Here is a 27676-nt window from a genome sequence, read left to right as displayed (position 1 = left end):
AATGAGTCCTCCCGTCCAGCAGGTGGTGGACCAGGCAGCCAGAAGACCATTCTCCATGAGGAGCAGTGGAAGATGCCGGCTCTGCCAGCGCTGCTGCTGTCGATTTACTTCCTCTTCCTGTTGCTGACCATGGCCCCGCTCTCTTTCACCCAGGCTCCCGCCATCTCCTCCATCAGAATGGGTGGGTTTCCACTAGTTACCACAACCACAGAGTCAAAATTGGCTATATCGTAATATTTCAAGAAAACTAAGGTTATGGTTAGGCATACGGTTAGCAGTGTGGTTAAGGTTAGGGTTAGGTTTAAAATCACATTTTAAGAAGATAAATTGTTTAAAAAAATAAGCACGGTTTATGACTTTGTGGCTCTGGTAACTAGTGACGACCGAATGGGGGAGATAGGTATCCCACTGTCATGGCTGATAAGAACAAATACTCCTCAGTGTCTTTACCCACTTTAAAAAGAAATCATATGTCTTGCCGGTTTTATGAATGAGGTTTTAGTTCACCATATGTACCATGAGAGTACACAAAACAATACAGAACAGTAAGCTGCAGTACAGTACATTTTACAGTACAATAGTCTATAAATGTCTCCATGGATACTGTAGGTTAATTGAAGATCAGCAAGATAAGGCTTGGATCAGAGAATGCATCATTCCTCTGTAATTGTAACGTAAACAAGAGTCGTTAACATAAAGACGACACGATAATCGGCTGTGTCAATGGGTTCCTCAACTAATTGGTTAAACCATTTGCATATGTACATTTTGCTGACTTCAACGATGTGATCATCATTCAGTGATCATCCTAAATGTCAGGTGACAGGTCGTCCAATTTCCCCCCTGAATAACCTTTCCTTGAAAATGGCTCTAGTCTGTGTGATTCTCTGTGACGCACCCCCGGTGTCCATGTTGCAGATGGGTTGAATGTTAGTCAAAAGGTTAGCCTTATTGGAACATAGATCAGATAGACTTGTTCTGAAAGGAATGACAAAACACAACAGTGGATTTGAATCCATCCGCCCCCGGGTCTGTTTTTTCATGCTCCTTTATCTTCTCGTCTATCCTTCTATCTCTCTATTTATCCCCCCAGCGGCTATTTTGGACGACCAGTCGGTGTGTGGTCGAGGGGAGCGGCTAGCGCTGGCTCTGGCCAGGGAGAATATCAACAGTGTGTTTGAGGGCCCGTCCAGAGCCCGGGTGGAGGTGGACATCTTCGAGCTGCAGAAGGACTCCCAGTATGAGACCACCGATACCAGTAAGTAGGATCAGTACGAACCAGTATTGTCAAATAGAGCTGGATAGACATTTTATTCACACAAATGTGACCGACGGGTTTCAAACCCAGGTCGAGTAATGTGTACCGCAAGAATGTGTTAGCCCGCTAAGCTAATGTGAATGCTACACTTATTGACAAATCTCACTGGGCACACACTGGTTGAATCAACGTAGTTTCCAAGTCATGTCAATGAAATTACGTTGAACCAACGTGGAATAGAAGTTGAATAGACTTCTGTGCCCAATGGGATATTCCTGGATAGACACTCATACAAATTTGATGGACTGGGTTTGAAACCCAGGTCTTCTGAGTGACACAAGACTGTGTCAGCCCTCTGAGCTAAAGACTAGGCATTATCTCAGAGGAACTAACACACTCATCAAACGAGTTACATCCACATACACCTACACAGTGCAGTGTACCACTGACAGAAGTTATTGTCTCGGAAAAGGACGACTCGATCGAGCTAAGCGTGTATGCGAGATCATTATTTTTCCGAAGGGATAGCTTTTTGTACTCTCACCATCACAAAGGGAGGCAATATGCTTTTACTGCAGTGGGCTAAATCAGGGTCACACAGAGTGTTTCTTGGTAGTCTTAAACAAATCTACTTTGAAACAAAAGTATACACTTCACATATGTTGTTATGGGCTTAACAATAAGAAGACCCCTGTACCATGTCAGATATAGAGTTGAAATGTATTCCATTTTGCGTTTGCATCCCAATATTACACTTTATATACATCACAGAAGACTGAAATATAACCAAACTGTTTGACATAGAAACACTTGATTTTTATTTTATTTTTTACAATGTTTATTAATTATGAGTACGATTAACATTCCACCCATAAGGCCACAAGCTCAGTTGACTGCAGTAAAGGGGCTACGGTAGTGGGTCTTAACAGTTGCTCTTTAAGTAGTGAGTGATCTGCAAGCATGCACGTGCACACACACACACACACACACACACACACACACACACACACACACACACACACACACACACACATTGCTTATCTGTCTCGGATCTAGAAGAGCCGCACAGGTTTTTCTGGATAGAATTAGAACACTAATCTCCACTAGACAGAGCGTGGACTCAGATTGCCGTTATGGCTTCAATTAATCAAAAGTGTCTGGCATTGACTCTTAATTTGATATATCATCCAAGAACAGGACACAGACAGAACTGGACCTCGTCCAAGACGTTGACTCTTCCATCTTGCTGGAAAATTCTCCCTCCTTACTAATTCCCCCATCTCTCTCTCCCTCCTTCCTGTCTGTCTCTCTCTCTCTCTTGTCTACCCTTTTCTTTCTATCAACCTATATATCCCACACCATCTCGCTCTCTCTTTCTCTCGCTCCTTCTCTGTCTTTCTCTCTCTCTCTCCTCTCTATCTCCCTCCTCTCTCTCCAGTGTGTCAGATATTGCCGAAGGGGGTGGTCTCTGTGATTGGCCCCGCGTCCAGTCCCGCCTCAGGCTCAACTGTCAGTCACATCTGTGGGGAGAAGGAGGTGAGCTAGCTATGACCTCTAAACCACCTTCACACTGCTCCTCATACTGTGTCCCCATACTCCCATAAACCACTACTCCACTACTTGTCTGCTTACCGGATGATTACCGATCATTGAAAGGACTGGATAGGTTTCGGCCATTTTGTTTATAACAATCCTGCTGGGGTCACCAATATGAAAATGTATGCACATAAGTTCTACAAGCCTCTGCTGAATGGCATATATTCTAAGTCCTTTCAGGTCAGTGCACGTGAGGGAGAGGAGACGTGGAAACAGTTCATGTTGGAACACAGCCATCGTCACTTGAGGAAATGTCCTCTCTGATCTCTCTCCCTCGGTCATAGTTCAGTGAACTCTGTAATGAGTTAACTGTGGTTCACTCAGTTTGAACCTGCATGGTCACACTTCGGTCATGCAGAGAATTGACCTGGTTAATACTCCTTCTAGCTACGATAATGAATCACAATCGTATATTCCACGGTTAGATTACGATCTCGATACATCTCTTCGTCGTCTGAATCTGCAACAGGACTGATTATAATAATATAATACGGATGCTGTCAATCATCCGCCAATGGAAATCTCTGTAGACATTTTCACATTAGACTTTATTTCAGTAGGGGGTGAGCAGTATTTCATCCCAGGGGTGAAACATTTCAGACCTAGCCCTTAGCCAGGTTGAGTCAGACAGGGTTTAAAATCTCACCCTAGGGAGAAAATGCAACTGAAAAAACTTGACTGTTTGCCTTGGAGTATAAACCAGTATAAAAACACATTTAGTTTTGTTGCTCTTCAATTGGGTTGAATATGTAAATGTGATGGACAGAGCATGATAATACTGTCCCGGGTAAAATCTTCAATGCTTAAAGGCCCAATGTAGCTGTTTTTATTTTAATATCAAATCATTTCTGCGTAACAATTAACTACCTTACTGTAATAGTTTTCCATTAAAATAGTCAAAAAGAACCATAAATAGCTTTTTAGCAAAAACCATTTTCTCAAGCAAGAATTTTGCTAGGACTTTCTGGGAGTGGTCTGGATGGGGAGGGCTTATGTAATCTGAAAAGTAGCTGTTATTGTCAGAGGTTTGAAACTCTCTTTGTTATATGAACGTATACTGCCTGGTGATGTCACCAGGCAAGCCTATACTCATACTCCACCCATGCAAAACCTGCTGATTAGAAGGTCCTGTGTAGATTGTATTTTCAACCAGCAACTATCAGGAAATAACACTGATCAAATGTTTTCACACTTTTACGGTGTTAGTTTCATCAGCTGGTGTACAAAATGATACAAAACACAGGGAAAACATCATTTTGTCTGTACTCGGCCTTTATATACCACCCGGCCCGTCATCTCCCTTCCTTTACTCTTTTGCTAATTATAATATATTATGTATGATAATAATAATCCATCCTTTACAACACACTCACATAAAAAATGATGAACACTTCCCATGACCGATTCATAATGCCTAAAAGAGCATTTGTAACGCCTTATGTTGCCTGCTGTCTCAGATCCCTCATGTGAAGATAGGCCCGGAGGAGACGCCCAAACTCCCATACCTCCGCTTCGCCTCGGTCAGCCTCTACCCCAGCAACGAGGACCTGAGCCTGGCTATTGGGGCCATCCTCCGCTCCTTCAGCTACCCCACCGCCAGCCTCATCTGCGCCAAGGCAGAGTGTGAGTGTACACCTAAGGGTGTCTGATGCTACATGCATGCTCCTATACTTCCCTATATGTATATTTCTGTACTACAATTCTTCCCTATGTACGCTCTTAGAAAAAAGGTGCTATCTAGAACCTAAAAGGGTTCTTCGGCTGTCCCCATAGGAGAACCATTTTTGGTCCCAAGGTATCCCTTTCCACAGAGGATTCTACATGGAACCCAAAAGGCTTCTACCTGGAACCAAAAAGGGTTCTACCTGGAACCAAAAAGGGTTATCCTATGGGAACAGCCGAAATAACCCTTTTGGAGGGTTCTGTCTCATTTATGCCAAGGCAGAGCGTGGGTGTTGAGCTCGACTGTATTCATGTCCTCCTGTATTTCCTTTACCTCCGTATTTCCATACACAAACTCTCCACGGTTACAGTCTGATCGACGCAAAGGTTGAGCGTGAGTGCAGCGTTTTCTTCAAGGTGTCTGCTCACGTAATCCTTTATTTAGCCTAGAGGGTTATAGCAGTACATAGCTACCCGTTGAGGTTTATGTACTGTGTATATGTTTTGACGCTTTAGGCTTGTCAACGTACAGCCGATGCCCCTGAAACTTCAGCAGAGCAGCAGAATGTATCCTGGGGTCCCCCTGCACACAGAGTGCAGCCGCCCGGCCGGTCCACGCTGTGGATTAGCCTAGTTCCCCTCCAGATTGGATTATGCTTTCCACTTATGAGCTGCCTTTCCACTTGACTGCTCAGGTCTGGGGCCAAGGTCGGGTGTGATCATGCACTGAATGCATCTTTTTACAGGCCGCGCCTCCCTCCCTCTTTATCGATCCCACTGTTTTCCACTTGGTTGGACTGGTATGCGGTCTGTGTAATGTGCCCTCGCAAAATATATATATTTTTTTCTTCTCTCTTCTGTTTAAAATTGTTTTTACAGTCAGCTACATTGCCACTGTATTGGTTTCCCTGTTCACGGTTCAGTTAAATTACAGCCACCCTATGGAGATCTTATTGTTTCAATTATCAAGGTCATGCATGTGATTTTACTAGTCCTGGATACATTCACTCAGTGGTCACTGAATGTTAGAGAAACAGGCAGGAAGTAAAAGTGTACTTGTCATTAATTTAAGAAAAAAGTGAAACAATTTAAAATATTCAAAAACCCTCCTTTGTTACACACCTCACCAAAATATCAGATTAAACATATTGGTTTACAGAGAATGTGAACGTTAACAGCATCCTCTAGGCATTTACTTACCATCTGATTACCTGTTAATTGGCATATATTATGATATATTTACCAAAGTAGTTTTAGAGTTACTACGCAGTATAATATAAAGGGGGAGGGGAACAGAGAAATAAAGAAAAATATAAGTAATCAAAATGGTATCAGTAATCAAAATGAGTTTTGAAACAGCAGTACAGTGCTGTAGTTCTCTGAAATGTTTGGTTGAGGTATCACAACATTTGCGGTTCATCAACACATTCCCAGCCTCTAACTTTGACGCCCCCCGCCTCCACCCTTTAGGCCTGCTGCGATTGGAGGAGCTGGTGCGGCGCTTCCTGATCTCCCGGGAAACGTTGTCTGTCAGGATGCTGGACGAAAGCCTGGACCCCACCCCCTTGCTGAAGGAGATCAGAGACGACAAAGTGGCCACTATCATCATCGACGCCAATGCCTCCATCTCCTACCTCATCCTCCAGAAGGTCAGGACACTCACCAAGCTACAGTTACAAAGACAACTGACAACAGTGTGGTCATCTGTAGCTCAGGTGGTAGAGCAAGGCATAGTGGGTTTGATTCTCAGGGCCGCCCGTATGTAAAATGTATGCCCGCATGACTAAGTTGCTTTGGATAAAAGGCATGCTAAATGGCATGTATTATTATTATAGATTATTAACACTTTATTTGAAGGCTAACTCGATCTACATAAGGACGTTATAACACATGTATAACTCATATATATATATATATATAAAACACATGTATAACTCATATATAACACATTTGTAAGCAGTACATAAACATTCCATAAATGGAATCGTGATGTTATTTAGACAATGAATATATCTACTTTTTTAAATTTTATTTCACCTTTATTTAACCAGGTAGGCTAGTTGAGAACAAGTTCTCATTTGCAACTGCGACCTGGCCAAGATAAAGCATTTAATTCGACACATACAACAACACAGAATTACACATGGAATAAACAAAACATACATGCATACATACTTATGAATCTGTGTGAATTATTCATGTGCTATGAAATCTTTATGTAGGTTTGCCTTGCCCAGCTCAACGTCATTCTCTGCAGTATAACACATAGTACCATGTATTCTACTGGTGGCATTCTCTGCAGTATAACACATAGTACCATGTATTCTACTCTGTATTGCAGCCAGAAGGTGCATTATGTATGCATGCTTTTAAATGATGTATTATTCTGTTCTGTATTCTACCAGTGGCACAACTACTGTAAGCTATGTAAATGCTACAAGTAGTCTTCATGTAAGCTATGTAAATGCATGTCAACATAGCAGATATGCGCTGTTAACTTTACATAATGTCTCAATAGCAGAGAGGTCACAGTTGTACATGTTATACACCGGCTGATGTGTATAAAGTGAACCAACTTGTTATCTGAATGCCATATGATCAAGTTGTTGCATCACCCACAATGCAGTACAGTTCAGCAGTGTTACCAATGACCCCCTCTTTCCTTTTCCACCCCTCAGGCATCGGAGCTGGGGATGACGTCAGCATTTTACAAGTACATCCTCACCACCATGGTAAGAGCATACCAATCAAAATGCTCCTCCCCTCCCTCTCCGTACCCTACCCACTACCCTCTCTGCTCGTGCCCTGGCCGCCCGGCCTATGGATGGCAATCGCGGCGGATCTCATCTGAAATGCATGATGGGAGTGCGCAGTTTGTCATCATTATTTCCCTGCCCGGCGCATGCCCTTGTGCGAGGTGACTTACATAGCTAATAATATTTCCGACATCATATCCCGTCCCGTCTACAGTGCAGGACATTTTTACCGTGGTACTTACAAGGGCGTGCGCCTCACACCCCTAAGGGCAAAACGGCAGTTCCCCGAAACTTTGGAGAGAGGCCAGAAATCTCTAAATCATCACCCTTTCATTTTCATACAGTGGCTGAATGGCACGCCACTCTACTGTCTGGAACTGGCTCCCTGTCCTGCCTCCCGCTACCAAAACGCAGCCCCTGTATTGTACCATGGTCCTATATCGTACTGATACACTGTGGCCTTACAGTATAAAGTATCACTCTGCTATTGTGAGATGCTGTGTTACACTGTTACCACTGCTGTCCAACTGCAATGATCTTTTTCAGAGCCGCATTTCAAAAATACTTCAAAAGTTTAAAAATAAGAAAAATGGACTTACTTACCCTCTTCTACCCCTATTCCACACTGTTATCTCATACGTCACTGTCGAACAATCATTTCATATAATATACATCACTGGGGAGGGACACCCATTAAAAATAAACAAACTTTTTACCCACCTGTGTGGTTTAGCTAGCTCTCTCTAGAATGTGCACTCCCAAGCCAATCCCTCCCTCTCATGTCAATCAGGACTTTCCCCTGCTGCGATTGGACAACGTGGTGGATGACCAGTCCAACATCGTGGGTTTCTCCATGTTCAACAGCAGCCATCCCTTCTACCTGGAGTTCATCAGGAGTCTCAACCTGTCCTGGAGGGAGGGCTGTGAACTCAGCCCCTACCCCGGCCCAGCGGTGAGAACAGGACACCTTGTATGTGGTTGTACTCATACACTGTTACTGTTAAACATACTCAATCTTTCTCATATACTGTACTCATATACTTTCATATACTGTAATACTCTCCCGCCATATTTATATTCACTGTAATGCATACCTTCTTCAAACACTGTTATATTCTCATTCAATAGTCTTACTGTCACTTGTATACTGATTACTTACTAATACTCATATACATTTTACTCAAATCATTTTGCTCATACAGTGTCGCTTTTATACTGTCACTCATATACTGCTACAGTAACTTACTCATATACTGCTACAGTAACTTACTCATATACTGCTACAGTAACTTACTCATATACTGCTACAGTAACTTACTCATATACTGCTACAGTAACTTACTCATATACTGCTACAGTAACTTACTCATATACTGCTACAGTAACTTACTCATATTATAAGGGCACAAGGCGAGACCCAAATGCAGACACAGGAGGCAGATGTTTGAGCTCCGATATATATTATAACAAAAGGGGTAGGCAAAAGGCAGATTGGGTACAGGCGAGAGTTCATAAACCAGGTCAGTCCAAACAGTACCAGGCGATAGGCAGGCTCGAGGTCAGGACAGGCAGGGGTTCAGTAACCAGGTCAGAGTCCAAACGGTACAAGACGATAGGCGGGCTCAGAGTCAGGACAGGCAAGGGTCAAAACCAAGAGGGCGAGAAAAGAGAGACTGGGAAAAGCAGGAGCTGAGAAACAAAAACGTTGGTTGACTTGACAAACAAGACGAACTGGCACAGGGAGACAGGAAACACAGGGATAATTACACCGGGGATAATAAGTGACACCTGGAGGAGGTGGAGACAATCACAAGGACAGGTGAAACAGATCAGGGCGTGACACATATACTGCTACAGAAACGTACTCATATACTGCTACAGAAACGTACTCATATACTGCTACAGAAACTTACTCATATACTGCTACAGTAACTTACTCATATACTGCTACAGAAACGTACTCATATACTGCTACAGAAACGTACTCATATACTGCTACAGAAACTTACTCATATACTGCTACAGAAACTTACTCATATACTGCTACAGAAACTTACTCATATACTGCTACAGTAACTTACTCATATACTGCTACAGAAACTTACTCATATACTGCTACAGAAACTTACTCATATACTGCAACAGTAACTTACTCATATACTGCTACAGAAACTTACTCATATACTGCTACAGTAACTTACTCATATACTGCTACAGTAACTTACTCATATACTGCTACAGTAACTTACTCATATCGTGTCAGCCAAGTATTTTTCTTGTGTACTCACTACTGCTGTATACTCTCAATACTAACTTATACTGCTCTAGCATTATATATTTTATACTATAACAGTATAATGACATCCAAGTTCACATTCCCTCATACATTCTCACTCATACACTTACTCGTACGTGCAATGCCACACATTTACTCGTACATGTCTAGGTCATGCACAGCAGAGGAAGCTGGTGGTAATAGCTGGAATGGGAGAAACGGAACGGTATCAAACATATGAAAACCACGTTTGACTCCGTTCCATTAATGCCAATCCAGCCATTACAATGAGCCGTTCTCCTATAGCTCCTCCCACCAGCCTCATATACAGACTTTATCACTATTCCTTTTGACACAATCAAACTGACAGCCGAGGTACACAGATTGCCCGGCTGTCACTCACAATCTGTGTGATTCACACTCTGTCCGGTTGACTGATGCCTGACCAGATGTCATTAATGTTCAAGGGATAGTTTGGGATTTTGGCATTGAGGCCCTTTATCTACTTCCCCAGAGTCAGATGGAAGTTGCTAACTAGCGCTAGCACAATTGCTAACTAACATGCTTCCAGTCATTGCGCTAAGGCTAGTTAGCATTGGTTCACAAAACTACCCCCTCACAGCCTTCATACTGGACACAGAGACATAAAAATGGTATCCACGAGTTCATCGGACTCTAGGGAAGTAGATAAAGGGCCTCATTGCCAAAATCCCAATGTATCCCTTTAAGGTTTGATTGAATCACATCGCTTTGGCACAGACCACAGTGCCACCTTGTTGACTGAGAAACATTACATCTATCTCAATGTTTCTGTCTTTCTTTCTCCATCTCTATCCTTATGCCTGCCTCCCTCATCTTTCTCTCTCTACCATTGTGCCTCTCTCCATCTCTCTTTCCTCCCCCCCTATGTCTTTCTTACTCTCTCTCTGAGAACATTAGTATCAACTATTCTCTCTCTCCCACAGCTGTCGTCGGCTCTCATGTTTGATGCGGTGCATGTGGTGGTGGGGGCGGTGCGTGAGCTCAACCGGAGTCAGGAGATTGGAGTGAAGCCACTCAGCTGCACCACTCCTCAGATCTGGCAGCACGGCACCAGCCTGATGAACTACCTGCGCATGGTACCCACACCTGCTCTCTCTTTACTCAATACTGTCCCGATGCTGTCCCAACTATCCCTTTGTAATGTTGTTGTAAGTTTTGTTGACTACAGAAACCTTTAGTTCACCAGTGTGTTTTTTCTTTACTGCATGTTGTCCAAACTAGCCAATTGTGCCACCTGCATATAAGCCAACTCTTTGTTGTCTTGCCCAGGCAACAATGTAACATCGTCCCAATAGGTCCAGTGCTTAGTGGAAATATGCAACATAGCATGGTACATCCACCTGTTACTGAACATTGTCCCAACTAGAGTGGCTAGCTATTTATGCATTTGTCCACGTAGCCAACTCGTTCTCCTGCCAAGGCAACAATGTGATGTTGTTGAATACAGACCAGTCAGGTTCTAATAGCTTCCATGCTTAGCCAAAACATGGCTACCTTTGGTCATGAACTACAGAAGTAACAAGGGTTGCGGGGCAAATCCATTTAAATTCAATGCATTTGCGGGATGAATGGCATTTCAGCTCATAAAATAAAAGTGATATAACTTTGGAATTCATGAAGTGAATCCTGAATTATTGAGCAATTGACTGAGTTGGTTTGGAATTGACCCCAACCCTACCAGTAGGCTAACTAGTGAATAGCACAGCTCCACTTAGCACAACGTTAATGCTTGAAGCACTATCTTATAACCTTCCTGTCGCCTTTGGGGCTTTCGTATGTTGTCACGTATACTACTGCTCTTATTTTGTGGTTGTTGTGGTGTTGATGGTATTCTTCCTATCTTCATTGTAGTGCTCTGCTGGGCAGCACATTTTCTCTCCATCCTCGCTTCCTCCTTCATTCCTCCTCCTATCGGAGTCTGCCATTTCTTATCTTCCACCATCTGTTTCTCCACTCATCTCTCTTCAGTCTCAGACAATGTTTTCTCGCTGTCCGTGCATCATTCCATCATTCGTACACTCTCTTTGGCAGTGGTTCCTCTCCTCTCCCCCCCTCTTTCCCCCGCTCTGTTGTTCCTCGTTTGGGCATCTCTTGTTCTACCTCTCTTTCAGGGTATAATTCATCCTGAGTCTCTCTCTCCATGCTGCACCCTCAGTCTCTCTGCTTGCCTTTTGTTTTAGCCATACATCTCTCTGTCTCTCTCGCCACTTTCAGCCATCTAATATACCGCCGCCAAGCCTAGCTATCGCCTGGTCTGTTTGTCTGGGCTGAATCTCTCCCTCTCTCTTTCTCTCTGTTTCTCTGTCCCTCCCCTCTCTTTCTGTCCAACATTATTTTTCTCTCCATTTGCCACTCTCTCTCTCTGGCTCCTTGAAAGAATACATTTTGTTTTTCTCTCTCTTGCTTCCCCTCTCTCTCTCTCCCTCACTCCCTCTCTGTCTCTCTCTCTGTGTCTCTCCCTCACTCCCTCTCTCTTTCTCTTTCTCTCAGGTGGAGTATGATGGGTTGACCGGCAGGGTGGAGTTCAACAGTAAAGGCCAGAGGACAAACTATACCTTGAGGATCCTGGAGAAGCACCATGGGGGTCATAAAGAGGTCAGGGGGTCAAGGCGTAATGGGCTCAAATGTGACTGGGTCACGGTGGGGTCGGGGTTGAATGTCTATATTTATGAGCTGATTTGACAAGCACTGGAGTTAGATGCACTATACGTATTGACTAATGCATACACATTGACCACGGGTTTACCCCTATTGTCTATCTCTTTCCCTTCGTCCCCCCTCTCCCAATCCATTTTATTTTCCTTTCCTTCGTCATCCCTGTGTACAGATCGGAATCTGGTACTCTAACAACACGCTGGCGATGAACTCCACGTCTCTGGACATCAACATGTCGGAGACGTTGGCTAACAAGACGCTCATCGTCACCACCATATTGGTAAAGACGTTGTGGTTTCGCACATTTGCATTGGTAGATGTGAAACTGTTGGTTTTCTGTTGACCATTTTGGGTTAAAACAAGATGAAGTTTAATTTACCGAGAACAAAAGAAAAGAGTCAGTCAGGGGTACACTAATCATTTAATTGTACGGTAACTTGTAATATCAGTTCTTTACACCTGATCAAGTAAGTACTAAGTAGATGTTAATGTTATTCGTGTCTAATAGGTCCCTTATTGCCGCTTAGTGACAAATCATTTTGCCAGTGACCTATATGCGAGAAATTACAATATATGTAAATGAGGGTATGTGCACACATTCCAAGTGAAGATTCAGCCCTTACTAAATGCTTCAGGACACTGTTCCTTCTTTGAATTATGATGAAGAGATATTCAGCAGCTGTTGGTAGGATGTTTACTTCAAAAATCCATATTACATATAGATTTACATTTTAGTCACTTAGCAGACGTTCTTATTCCAGAGCGACTTACAGTTAGTGCATTCATCTGAGGATTGCTAGGTGAGACAACCACATCTCACAGTCATAGTAATCAAATGTTTTCCTTAATAAGTGGCTATCAACCAAGTCAGTGCTAGTAACAAAAGACAAGAGCGAGTGTATAGATATATATATATATATATATATATATATTTCTTTTTAAATCAACATGTTTCGGTAAATGCCTTTTGATTTCCTTCTATTGCAGGAGAACCCGTATGTGATGCATAAGTCCAACTACCAGGAGCTGCAGGGAAACGACCGGTACCAGGGCTTCTGTGTGGACATGTTAAGAGAGCTGTCGGACATGTTGAAGTTCTCCTTCAGGATCAAGCTGGTGGATGACGGGCTGTACGGTGCGCCTGAACCAAACGGTTCCTGGACAGGCATGGTGGGAGAGCTCATCAATAGGGTAAGCACACACATGCACACACTCTCACGCACACACACATGCACACACACTCTCACGCACACACACACACACACACACACACACACACACACACACACACACACACACACACACACACACACACACATGCACACTCACACACACACAGTCTCACGCACACACACACACACGCACATACTCTCACACACACATGCACACTCACACACACACAAACACCATCTAGACGACTGGCTGTAATGGTGGGTCAATAGCGTGGGTCTTCAATCAGTCAAAGTCAGCCGTAAATAATCACCATGGTAACTAAGGAGAAGCCTGGTTAAAATCCTTGGTCTTGGAGAACTACAGGGATGTCTGGCTTTGCCCCAGCTCTGCACTACAATACCTGATACAGTTCATCTAAGTTGTGATGATTAGTTGATTTATTTCAACAGGTGTTAGTGCTGGGATGGAACACAAATCGTCGTGCTAACCTGTAGCTGTTAGTGGTATAGAACTGGTGGCTTTCAGACCACAGTCAGAGCTAGTGTTTCAACATTCTGTTAACTTTCCCCAAATTCCCTTTTTCCAAAAATCCTGGTTGGAGGATTCCCAGATTTCTTGCTTATTAATTGCAGGAATCTTCCAATCAGGATTTTCTGGAAAACTGGGGAATTTGGGGAAAGTAACCAGAATTTCAAGTCAATGAATCTCAACTCTCCCGTAAATATTCTCTTGCGATAGCAGCTGACGCAGCAAAATATATTGGAATCCGCAAGGCACTCAAAGCTCTTTCAACTGCTCTTGCCGTAACAACAACAGCGTCTACTGTTTCTATTTTGTTTGTGACTGCGAAGGATATTTTGGCCACAACGCCACAGACCCACCCGTTATTTTACCACACTTGCTGTTGCCATAACATCGTTTTGAGCTAATGTTGCCACCACTCAAAACGACAACTGCAATTACTGATGCTATCTGTGTGGCCCTATCTCGACTCCCGTCGACTCCCGATAGTGTCTCATAACGCTGTTACTGATAATGGTAATGATGATGATGATGACGTCTGTAATGACCTTGTGTGAGTGGGGCTGGTGGGGTAGTGGAGCCATGCTTGACCCAACCTACTCGTTAAGAGAATCATCAAATGTCTCTGGCGCACAGACGCGCGCACGCACGCACACCACACACATGCACTCATGTGGAGTGAACATACTCTTGGTGGCACACACGGGGAGAGACACACTAATGGAGCCCTCACACACACACTCACGCACAAGGTTATGTAAATTCCATGAAAACACGCACACTCTCACTTAATTTTTAAATAAGCATCGTTATGCAATAACCACACACACACACACACACACACAAACTAACATTCCCTAAACACTTCATTGAATAACACACTTACCCACCCCCCTCTCTCCCGCTCTTCTCTCCTGCTACTGCCTGATGAAAGTGGGTGAAACTCGTTAATGAGTATGTCCTCATTAATCAATTAATATGTAATTAAGGAACAGAGAGGTGTCTGGGGTCTTGTTTTTGTTGGATCAGCCATGCACTCTATGATGACTCTGTCCTTTATGGTGTTTCCTTCCCCTCTCCTTCCTCTCTACCTCGCTCTTGAAGAATCTTCCCCTCCTCTTACACTACGGAGTCTACACTCACCCCTGCAGAACAAACGTTCTATATGTCAAGACTGCTTTCAAGTTCTCCTCGATAACCCCAATTGACCCCTTTTTTTAATCTGTATCTCTCCATCTCTCTGCTCTCACTTCCTCTTTCTTCGACTCCCCTCTGTCTTATATCTGTCACCCTCTATATTTTTCTCTTTCTCTGTTGTTTTCTCTCTCTTTCTCTGTATTTTCTCTCTCCCTCCCTCTCACTGTCTTTCTTTCTCTCTCTATCTCTCTCTCCCCCTTCTTTCTCTCTATCTCTCTCGCTCTCTCTCCCCCCTTCTCTCTCTCTCTCGCTCCCCCCTTCTCTCACTTTCTCACTTCCTCTCTCTCCCCCTTCTCACTCTCTTTATTTCTCTCTCTATTGCTCTCTCTCTCTCCTGTCTCTCTCTCGCGCTCTCTACCCCCTATCCATCTCCATCCCTCTCTCCTACAGAAAGCAGACTTGGCGGTAGCTGGGTTCACCATCACCTCAGAGAGGGAGAAGGTCATAGATTTCTCCAAACCCTTCATGTCTCTGGGCATCAGCATCCTGTACAGAGTCCATTTGGTAAGATGACCACAGAGACAAATCCATTAAGTTATGATTTATCACTATGGGTAAGGCACTGCCATTGACTACAGATTATGTGTGCTGTACTATGTTGGTGCTTTTCCACTGTGGGAGTTGGTGCTCTTCCCATGTTCTTAGTGTCAGTTCTAGCTATGAAAACGCAATTTCCCCAGTATAACATTTGGTCTGATTTGATAATACCAGAAGGTCTTGGAAAGCCTCAGGCTGGACCTGGGCTGCAGTGGAAAAGGCACCGTTTTGTACATTGTTCGCTATATGGCTTAGTTGTTACTACCTCGGGTAACACTTCATCTGTTTATAGACCATTATAAAATGGCTTGTAAACTGTCTTTCAGCTGTGGATGTATTTAGTAACATTGGCGAGTACAGTGCATAAATCATTTATTATGAGGACACGTAATCATATACAAGTCAATACAATGAATAGGCCTGTATTCAAACATTAGCTTAATGATTATAAACAGTTCATAAGCAGACCTTAAACTAAAGTGTCACCCAACCGTATTCATCCAAAAAGCAATTTTCATATATGGACAACAAACAAGCCACACTACTCTGTAGCAGGGTATCCTTATGGAAATGTGGCGCCGGGCATTTGACTGGCAACATTGTAATTTACCGGAGATTTGAGAAACGTACCTGACCCATATGCATTGTGTGCGTAACCTAATTAGGGCGTCCACCCACGCTGCTCAGAATGACAGAAATCCCTTTTAGATGACGGTAATTCATATTTAACTGAACATGCAAGTCGAGGATGCAACGTGCGCTTCCTTCTTACCAAATTCTGATGGACACTGAAGATGTTCGGGGGAAATGTCCACATTTACTTTTCCTCAGCCAACAACACGAGTAACGAACAGCAAAATCACTAGCCTATGTAAATGTACTATCCCCCATACTAGAAAAGTTGATGTATTCTATTGGTCAGTTGGTCGAGAAAGAAATAGCCTATTCCAAACAGACTCTGGGACGTTGTGGGATGATACATCTCAAATTCATACAACCAGTAAAAAAGAAAGAAAAAAGAAAGTCTGCAACAGATCAGAACGTTTAGCTTTAAATGTTGACCAACTATTATTTATTCACATTATAAGCGCAGCAATGCGCACAAGGCAGTAGGCTACGTGCCCATGTTCGTTCCAAGATGTGTGTAGCGCTGATGAAGCAAGCCTGCCTTCCGTTGCATTTTAACTAGCAGCGCTGGCCTGACCGATTTTCAGCTCATTGGCTCTGTATATGTATGCTATAAGCAAGCGTGTGATTAATACGACGCATAACGAATATACTGTACACATGAGCCAATTTCATTTCACAACAGTATGCAAATGAGCCTATAGACCGATAAGCATGCCCAGTCAAATGCATTTCCATCGACTGGTATGTCCATCAATGAATAGGCTAAAAAGGATCATTTTACAATGTTTTTATTTATTTATTTATAGGCTTTTTTTATAGGCCAAAAGCCGGCTATTACCAGCTAACGGAAACCCAGCTCTGTAGTCTAGTATATTCCATCCCCCAAGGGTTTACAGAGCATTCAGGAAAAACATTATCAATTTAATTACTCAAGCTGTCCTGAGTCATATTCATTAGGCACCAAATGGAAGAAAACAGCAGAAACAGTGAGGGACTACCTGAACTTGTCCAATAAGAAACACTTGTTTTCATCTTCTATTGCAAAACCTTCTGTTACGTTGTGCCCTGGTGGATATGGTCCTGTACTCACATTGCCCAATCTGTAATGAAATCAATGCCAATACTTTGTCCCCTTGTGTTTGAAATCTGAACTGCACCATCTGGTATTGATCTCCGTTAACACCATCTTTGTCTTCATCCTCCAATCAGGGACGGAAGCCAGGTTATTTCTCCTTCCTGGACCCGTTCTCTCCAGCCGTGTGGCTCTTCATGCTGCTGGCCTACCTGGCTGTCAGCTGTGTGCTCTTCCTAGCCGCTAGGTAACTAACTACGCCACATACTGGGCTGGGGGACACCTCAACCTGCATACACTCTAGATAGAGTAGCCTGGTGGCTATGCAGCACGAACAGATCAGGGACCAGATTATACAAAGGTCGCATCTTATATCTAATGTGGCTCTAAATCTCCGTTGCCTCATCTACTTATCTAATAGAGAGGTTATGAAATGCAATTTTGGGGATCCCTTTTCACTCATTTAGAGATGATGCTATTATGTATAAATCATATGTTGAAGACTAAATAGTCCACCCTTCTCGCTGTCCACCTCCCAGGTTGAGTCCCTATGAGTGGTACAACCCTCACCCGTGTCTGATGGGGCGCAAGGACATGCTGGAGAACCAGTACACCCTGGGCAACAGCCTGTGGTTCCCTGTGGGAGGCTTCATGCAGCAGGGCTCTGAGATTATGCCCCGCGCACTGTCCACACGCTGCGTCTCTGGGGTCTGGTGAGTATGTATGGGTTGTGTGGGAGGGAGGTTGCGGGTGGGTGTGGGTGCGTGTGTGTGGCTAGCTACAGTATCAACTTCTGTATTACTTCCTCCTCCACTTTACTCTTCTCCCAAAGCTACTGTTCATCAGATCAACCAGATGGCAGTCATATACTAATGGGAATTATATTATACCGCATTATACAACGGGTGGGTCTAATCCTGGATGCTGATTGGTTAAAACTGCATTCCAGCCGGTGTCTATTCCACAAGTTACCCCCGGCTAAATCTATGACGTTAAAATTCCTATTTACTCTGTTCCATCTGACTGCGGAATCCACTGTCTCATCAGCCCAGCCAGGCAATTTATACACTAGATGTACATGGTAAAATGCATCTAGACATTATCTCCCATTGGTAATGACCTTGTTGTTATAACCTAATTGTGCCAATAAATCCTCCAAACGACGGCTTTTCACTGAAGTATACTCTTAGAAAAAAGGTTTCCAAAAGGGCTATTCGGCTGTCCCCATAGGAGAACCCTTTTTGGTTCCAGGTAGAACCTTTTGGGGTTCCAGGTAGAACCCTTTTGGGTTCCATGTAGAACCCTCTGTGGAAAGGGTTCTACATGGAACCCAAAAGAGTTCTATCTGGAACCAAAAGATTTCTACCTGGAACCAAAAAGGGTTCTTCAAAGGGTTCTCCTATGGGGACAGCCGAAGAACCCTTTTAGGGTATAGATAGAAAAAAATATGCTAAGAGTGTATTTCACCAAACCTCACCACTTTTTACTCTAGTTAGTTAGCTCCATTAACTCTGAATTGTCTTGATACTGCAATGCACTGTTCAGAATAAAACGGTGTTCAACCTAAAGGGTAAAGTAGTAGTTTTTTTGATAATTATGTAGATGCTCAGACAATCAACAAACATTCCATTAGATCAGTGCAACTGGAACTGTTGACATGAAAACAGTTGACAGCACTCTGTGAATGGAAAGATTTCAACAATTTGTCATTTGACCTTTACAAAGATTCAGAACAAGAGCAACACTTTAAGGTGTAATATAATGCGGTGGTGGACTGGACACATATGAAGCCAATTTCTGGACTAGGGTTGCAAAAGTCTGCTAATTTACCCAAGTTACCCAGGTTTTCCAGAAATCCTGGGTGGAAGATTTCAAGAATCAGTCAGGAATAAGGAGTGAATAAACAGGAAATGCAACCATGATTTCTCGAAAACCTGCACATTTTGGGAAAGCTACCGTAATTCTGCAACACTATTCTGGACTAACAACTGGGACCATATAGGTTGCCTTTTTAGCCCAGGAGTAGGCTTAACTTTGCCATAGCGTAACTTGTGTTAATATGCCTGTCCTCTGTCCCTCCCAGGTGGGCGTTCACTCTAATCATCATCTCCTCCTACACGGCCAACCTGGCAGCTTTCCTTACAGTTCAGAGGATGGAGGTGCCCATCGAGTCTCCTGACGACCTGGCTGACCAGACCAACATCCAGTATGGTACCATCCAAGGAGGCTCCACCATGACCTTCTTCATGGTATGGATTGTGTGTGTGTGGGCACCCCAGGTGTATTTGATGGGGGTTACTGTGTATTTGATGGGGGTTCCTGTGTAAATGATGGGGTTCTCCTGTGTAATTGATGGGGGGTTCCTGTGTAATTGATGGGGGTTCCTGTGTATTTGATGGGGGGTCCTGTGTATTTTATGGGGGATTCCTGTGTAATTGATGGGGGGTTCCTGTGTATTTGATGGGGGGTCCTGTGTATTTGATGGGGGTTCCTGTGTATTTGATGGGGGTTCCTGTGTATTTGATGGGGGGTTCCTGTGTATTTAATGGGGGGTCCTGTGTATTTGATGGGGGTTCCTGTGTAATTGATGGGGGTTACTGTGTATTTGATGGGGGGGGTCCTGTGTATTTGATTGGGGGGTCCTGTGTATTTGATTGGGGGGGTCCTGTGTATTTGATTGGGGGGTCCCTGTGTATTTGATGGGGGGTCCCTGTGTATTTGATGGGGGGGGTCCTGTGTATTTGATGGGGGGGTGTCCTGTGTATTTGATGGGGGGGTCCTGTGTATTTGATGGGGGGGTCCTGTGTATTTGATGGGGGGGTCCTGTGTATTTGATGTGGGTTCCTGTGTATTTGATGGGGGTTTCTGTGTATTTGATAGGGGGTCATGTGTATTTGATGGGGGGGTCCTGTGTATTTGATGGGGGGGTCCTGTGTATTTGATGGGGGGTCCTGTGTATTTGATGGGGGGGTCCTGTGTATTTGATGGGGGGTCCTGTGTATTTGATGTGGGTTCCTGTGTATTTGATGGGGGTTCCTGTGTATTTGATAGGGGGTCATGTGTATTTGGTGGGGGTACGTGTCTTTGAGACGCAATGTATCACAAAAAGTTAGCACTTTCCCCCTTCTTTTCTTGCCATGACAACCTTCAACACACCTATAAACAGAACTCGCGCTACCAGACGTACCAGCGCATGTGGAACTACATGCATTCCAAGCAGCCCAGTGTGTTTGTGAAGAGCACAGAAGAAGGCATCGCCCGCGTGGTCAACTCTAAATACGCCTTCCTGCTGGAGAGCACCATGAACGAGTACCACCGCCGCCTCAACTGTAACCTCACCCAAATAGGAGGTCTGCTCGACACCAAGGGCTACGGCATTGGCATGCCCCTGGGTGAGTGGAGAGTGGGGGGGGAGCGAGAGAGTACTTCACCCAGATAAAGGGCCTGCTTGACACCAAGGGCTACGGTTTTAGACCCTAACCACCAGGTGCTCTCTTCTTATTTGATGCAGTTCCATCTAATTTACCATGTTATTACACCTTGACTTTATCACCCTCCCCCTCGCTGTCTCATTTCATTTTGATGATCAAAATAAATGTAACCTTACATGTTCTTGCTGGAGGCCCACTTTAATATCAAACCCACATGGTTCAGATTGATTCCTGGCTACATATCACAGCCTTGGGGCAAATGACCATATAGGTCACTCTGTTTTAGCCTCCCATCATATCTGCCATCTCTTTCATCTGTTAAGCCCTCGAATCTATCATCAAACAATTCCATTCCATAGAAAAGCATTTTTCCCCCCAAGAATTCCCAGAATTTCCAAACATCAAAGTAGGCCTCAGAGCTATCCGATTTCCCCCAAGGACTTACCAGGGATAACATTTTTCCTCTTTCTTTCATCAACATGCCTTTAAGTTGCCCTCCAGCCCAAAGGTCAGAAATAACACACATCTCATCATCCATCTTTTTTTTTTTTTTAAGCCAGTCGCCATGGCTACAGTTGCTTTTTACTCGGCAGCCTTGATATTACACAAGCAGGTGGTTCTCAACGAAAGACTCAAGGACAGACTTGGATCCTTGTTTTTTAAAATGTGTATATATATATATATATGTCTTTACTCCAGCTATGTGTGAGCTCTTTCACCTTCCCTATTAGCCGGGGGTGGAACGCTTGGGAACAGAGGTCCCAAAGTCAAAATCTCAGAGGGAACATTTTGACATTTAACATTTTAGGTAGCTTTGTTAGCGGAGATCCATCTGTGAAGTTCCCAGAGTGATTTCCCCAGGTTCCACCCCAGCTAACTAGCCTATTACTGCATATTAACAGTATGTCTGGCTGGCCCACCTTACAACCTCTGACTTGTATGTATAATTGGTATTTGTTGCGTTGACACAACAGCATGGATGTCAACTTCTAAGGTTACAGTTGGCTCACATGTAGTGCAGAGTTCCAATTATACATGGTTCACTCACTCACCCCCTCCCTCTCTTTCTTTCTCCATCACCCTGTTCTCTACTTCTTTGTTAAGCCCTCTTTACTCCCAATCCTGTCTTGCTTCCTCGTTCCGTCTTGATTCGATTCAATTCAATGAACTTTATTGGCACGATAAGTCACTATCTTTTATTGCCAAGCAAGGACACAGGAAGTTAAATCAATAAGAGGACTTGGCAATACACAATGAATAGTAAATACAATTAACAATACAGTAATATTGTTCTCGCTCTCTTTCTCTCCTTCTCTCCCTTGTCTGTCTGTTTCTCTCTCTCCCTCTCTCCATTCCTCCCTCTCTCTGTAACTCTCTCTCTCCTTCCCGCCCTCTACCTCTCTCCACCTCTTCCCCAGGCTCACCGTTTAAAGAGGAGATCACTCTGGGGGTGTTGCAGCTGGCAGAGAACAACAGACTGGAGATCCTGAAGAGGAGGTGGTGGGAGGGGGGGCAGTGCCCCAAGGAGGAGGACCACCGAGCCAAGGGTGGGTACAGCACCACCTGTGCCAGTAGTTTTTATTTTATTTAACCTTTATTTAACCAGGAAGTACCATTGCGGTCAGAATACTTTTTTTATCGCAAAGGGAGACCTGTCAAAGTACCAGCGCTAATGATCAGAGGCCCTATGTATTAAGGGGGCCCTATGACTGCTCATCTAGGATCAGTTTTTCTTTTTTGATCATAATCAATAAGATTACATGGACAGGGAGCACCTGCTCCTAGATCAGCACTCCTACTCTGAGACGCTTGATACATACGACTAGTGGTCTCCAATGAAACACTCGGTAGGACACTAACCCTCACACACCCTCACAACCCAGCATATACCTTGAATGAGGCTAGTAAATATGCAACATTTCCATCCAGAGTGGATCTCCGTCAGGTCCTAGTCTTGGAGGTGCTCTGAAACGTTTATACGGACACCCACATTCATCTTTTTAACGAGCGCCCAGCATTCCCATTTTTAACGAGCGCCCAGCAACTGTCATTTGAACTTTGCCATTAGAATCTATACTTATTGCTGAGATAATGTTCATTTGTTCCAAGCCAGCTGCTATGCAGTCACATTAGAATTGCACGCTACTAATGCACAAAATACAATTTGTACACAATACAATGTGAACATTTCCTCAAGTAGTATTAAGCACTTGTTTCTTAGATACTTATAAAGTCAATGTTTTTTGGTGTCACAGAAGAGTGGACACAAGTGAATTGGTAAATGTAGCCCATTCTATTCCCATCACAATGTCTCACAGCTGGAAATTCCATTTGCTTTAGATATGTGTGTACTTGATCTAATTGTGATTATGTGTGTGTGAATATGTCGGGTTTATTTTGCCTCAACTTTAAAGATGGAATCTGCAGTAGGGGGAAGCGGCGCCACTGTCTGCCCCAGCAGAGGTGACGAGTCTAGCGCAATGTGGGGAAAAAATAATTTGCAGTACATATTCGGCTGTTCTATCGGACATGCAGTGATGTCTGAGAAAAAAAAACTGTGTTCGTTGTTTGCAATAACTTCTTTGTTGTTGTAATATCGCACACAAACTTGCCAGTTTCACCATGAAGGGTTCCAGCATTAAGAACAAACCCCATTTGGAAGATTTATTTAATTACTGCTACGATTACCGCACTTTACCAGGGGGAAATAAGTGTGTGTGTGTGTGTGTGTGTGTGTGTGTGTGTGTGTGTGTGTGTGTGTGTGTGTGTGTGTGTGTGTGTGTGTGTGTGTGTGTGTGTGTGTGTGTGTGTGTGTGTGTGTGTGTGTGTGTGTGTGTGTGTGTGTGTGTGTGTGTGTGTGTGAGCATATTTTCCTTGCCTGTGTGGTAGACATTTCCCCTTTTCATTTCTGCAGTTTCATTTTCACATCTGCTACCCCTTCTCCCATTCAAAATGCTTAGATAGCTACAAGCAACAGACTGGACGATACAGAAGAAGACAGAGGACGCTAGATGTTGTTTGTGTGTTGCACCTTAGGCAGCCCACACTAGACATAGAGTAGGTTCCCAAATGGTGCCCTATTCCCTATATAGTGCGCTACTTTCAACCAGAGGCCTATGGGTGAATAGGGCACCATTTGGGACGCGGGCACAGTGGTACGAGTTTTGATTGAGTCATCCATTGGACAAATAAGTGCCCTCGGGTTAAAGCCGGAAGACTTGAGCCTTTTTCTGAACACTCGATCTAACAAGGGTACTTGCACAGAGCATCCTTATGAGACATTTTGAAGATAAGAAGCATATGAAACCTTCATGTCGAATATTCTGGCTGAAAAATAGAACGGGAAAAGCCAAAGGTGACTCTTGTGGTCGATTGACTTATTAAGTCAATGAATGCAGACTTGTTGAATTGCACACACACACACACACACACACACACACACACACACACACACACTCACCACACTCTCTGTAGGGACATTATGCTGCAAGGTTCATCAAGCTTTTCTCCCCCTTAGGCTTTGTATAGAGAGTATTAGAGGGCTCTGATGATCCTGTTGCGGCTATTTCTTTGTGCACATTTGCCTATGTTTCCCATATGTGTGTTCCAGTGTATGGGTCAACACACAGCCCTACCATTACCCCTCTATCCGTGTGTTAGAACTGTGTGTATAATGCATCGTTTCCTCCCCAGGTCTGGGCATGGAGAACATCGGGGGCATCTTCGTGGTGTTGATCTGTGGCCTCATCATCGCCGTTTTCGTGGCCATCATGGAGTTTGTTTGGTCCACCCGCCGCTCGGCAGAGACAGACGAGGTACGCCCTCACTGCTGCCCCGGGCGAAACCACAGAAACCCTCCAGTAGGTTACTATGGCAACACACCTCCCGGTGTGCAGTGCAGTGCAGTGAGTGTTGTGCTTTGGTGTCGACGTGTTGATGTGTACATGGCTGCAAGCAAACAAAGGGTGATGGTCGATGTCTGCGTTTCCATTCTTCTCCTCTTTTTTTCCGCTCTCTAAGCTGTCTGTGATTCAGTACTCTCTCCCCCTCTCTTTCACTCTCTATCCCTCACTCCTCTGTCTCTCTCGCTCTCTGTGTTTGCCATTGTTATTCCGCCTGCTAGTCCTTTGTGTCGTTTTATTTCATTGGTGTCTGGGTAAAACGCTGTTTGTGACTTTCATTTGCTCCTGCTTTATCTCCGCCTGCTGCTCTGTTTGTTTTTGTGATTCCGGTTTCCGTTGTCTCCATCTCTATCTTCATTCTCTATTTGAGATCCTTTTGAATATGTGTCAGTGTCACTGGAGGTAGCTACTCATGAGTCGTATTTCCATTGTCCGGAGGTCACACTGCATTTGTACAGTGCAACAGGTTTAGTTAACCTCCGACGATTTCTCTCGATTTCTCTCGCTCTTTCTCTCCCTCTCACATTCACATTCATCTCCCTATCACTCCTCTCCGTCTCGCTGTCGTTCTCTGTCTCTCTCTCACTCTCTTCCCTCGCTCTAACACTTCTCTTCTCTCTCTCCTAGATGTCAGTGTGTCATGAGATGCTAACCGAGTTCCGCAACGCCATCTCCTGTAAGAAGACCTCACGCTCTCGGCGGCGGCGGCCCTTGGCCAGCACTGGCGGTGTCCTGCGCCACCCCACCCGCCTCCAGCTGGGTGTCCCAAGACCCATCCGCCTAGTCCGCGAGATGCGTCTCAGCAACGGCAAGCTCTACAGTGGCTCGGGCCCCCTGACAGGCGGAGGGGGAGCAGCAGGGGGGGCGTGCGGGGCCGTAGGAGGGGGGCCCTCAGACATGGGCCTGGGGCCACAGCACCTCCTGGAGGACCATCTGGGCGCCAACACTACGCCGCCCCCTCCCCCGCCCGCCGCGGCCACGGCGCCACCCTCCCGGAGCTGTGCCCACGTGCGGATCTGCCAGGAGTGCCGGCGCATCCAGAACCTGAGGTCGGCATCGTCCTTCTCACGCATCCCGCCCCACCTTGGCCCACAGTCTTCCCTGTCCCTGCCCCGCCTCCCGCCACCCCCGCCCCCCTCCTCCACCGACAGCGATGGGGGTGGCTGCAGCACAGTGAGCCCCAGGCGGCCCAAGCCCACGCCCCCTCCGCGGCCCTTACCCCCGGCCAAGACGTCCACCACAGACCTGCTGCTCGGGAAACAAGACTGAGGAGGAACGGAGGGGTCAGACGTGATAAGAGTCGAGGGTTAAAAGTCGAAGGTCAGGGTATTTGCAGAGAAACGCGTAAAACGAGGAGCGGAGGGGGCGGTGAGCTTGTAGCGCATTGACACGGCAGGATCAAACCACTCTGACCCGTTTGAGGGGGTGGCGAAGGGTTCATTCTCCAGATAACGACCCAGTCAACACAGTCCTCTTAAACCAGGGGTCGTGCTAAAACAGGAGACTGGTTCAAACTGGACTAGACGGTATATTCAGACACTGAGAGACATCAGGAGAGGCCTTCATGTTGCTCCCTCGCTAGTCTATGCTCTTCTGCCACAGCTCCAAGTCTGTAGTGAGACAGGCATGTTAAACCAACCCATGGTCTCCACTTTGATCTGCTATGCCACAGGCTGTCTATGGAGTAGAAAATAACTTTTGACCACACACGGCCGTTAGCTGCCTACGGTGTATTGAGAGACCATGTGGTGACCGTTCCACAGTATGCATAGACGTGTTCAAGCTGCCTGGTTTGGCTTTTGACCCCTCACTCTTTCACTTGGATCTGGTGGGAGGACTTGACCTATCCCACAAGCGCTGGAGAGGTTCAGGGGACCAGAGACTTAACACGCAGACACACGTACACAGAAACTCTTGCGCTTAGAGAAGTTGGTTCTCACAAAAAGATGCAGATTTTTCCCCAGAGCTGCTGCAAGAGCTTGAACTTTGGAATTCTGGGACATGTAAAACCAGACGATGAAGGAAAAAAAAAGAAGCTTTCTCTGAGTGTAACTCGCCTAATTTATTTTCTATCTTTCTTTCGTTATATATTTGTATTGTCGTCATTGGTTTCTTGGTCACTGTGTAGTTATTGACTCATGTTTTTGGTTTGTCATTAAAGATCCTTGAGAAGCCAATGTGGAGATCATGACCAAATGAGATCGCTTTCCCACCAATCACAAGCCCGGGAACAAAATTCAAAGGTCAACATCTGAAACATACATTGACAGTACGCCCCAGATCAAATGATTAAATATTACAGTCCATGTTGGCTTGTTACAGTAGTAGTGTGTGACTTTGCTTTTCCACTGCTTTCCAACAAGCCGGTTTTTCCACAGAGTTTTAACGACAGAGTTTGTGTATCGGAGCCCCATCCAGTTCCAGAAAAACAGAGCCACAGTTTAACAGCACGATACGTTGTGAATCCTTCAAACAGATCAGAATTTAAGAAACTGGATATAAAGAGCGAGGCAAAAGGAATGACAAGAGACAAATTTATGATTATATATAGTTATGCGAAGCAGAATAGGAGAAACGTAATGCACAGTCCTGTCTGGCCAATGATAAGAGGAAACCTGTGTTAATGTGTGTTCTGTGTGATTCACATGGGGGTCATAAGTTTGTGTGAGTGCGTACGTACAGAGGAAAGGATGGGTCAGAGTGCATTTAGTCATATTTTATGCTTCTTTTTTCCTTTTTTTTGTGCTAAATAGATTATTTAAGCAATAAGGCCCGAGAGGGTGTGGTATATGGCCAATATACCACGGCTAAGGGCTGTTCTTATGCACAACGCAACGCGGAGTGCCTGGATACAGCCCTTAGCCGTGGTATATTGGCCATATACCACACCCTCTCAGGTGCCTTATTGCGATCATAAACTGGTTACCAACGTAATTAAAGCAGTAAAAATAAACATTTTGTTAAACCC

At 44.6% G+C, this 27676-nt stretch overlaps 1 protein-coding gene across 2 annotated transcripts; it reads left to right on the top strand.

The window, feature by feature from the left end:
* LOC106569981 (glutamate receptor ionotropic, kainate 5) lies at nt 1–27032 on the top strand. 2 transcript variants are annotated; one of them, XM_045694658.1, is made up of 19 exons: nt 1–181; nt 1094–1258; nt 2697–2794; nt 4312–4477; nt 5987–6165; nt 7195–7248; nt 8063–8224; nt 10513–10665; nt 12080–12184; nt 12417–12524; nt 13232–13435; nt 15527–15640; nt 17513–17622; nt 17915–18088; nt 19459–19624; nt 20542–20767; nt 22225–22353; nt 24500–24621; nt 25336–27032. In XM_045694658.1, exons 1-19 carry the CDS (start codon nt 73–75, stop codon nt 25975–25977), a joined length of 3186 nt encoding a protein of 1061 aa, XP_045550614.1. In that variant the 5' UTR covers nt 1–72; the 3' UTR covers nt 25978–27032. The 2 variants fall into 2 exon arrangements, with proteins under 2 accessions (XP_045550614.1, XP_045550613.1); XM_045694657.1 differs by having other exon boundaries at nt 24500–24666.
* Nucleotides 27033–27676: the final 644 nt, after the last annotated feature.

The sequence above is a fragment of the Salmo salar genome, chromosome ssa14, assembly GCF_905237065.1.
Source record: "Salmo salar chromosome ssa14, Ssal_v3.1, whole genome shotgun sequence".
Classification (NCBI taxonomy): Eukaryota; Metazoa; Chordata; class Actinopteri; order Salmoniformes; family Salmonidae; genus Salmo; species Salmo salar.
Note: the sequence above shows the minus strand (reverse complement) of the source record. Positions and strands in the feature narration are given on the sequence as shown.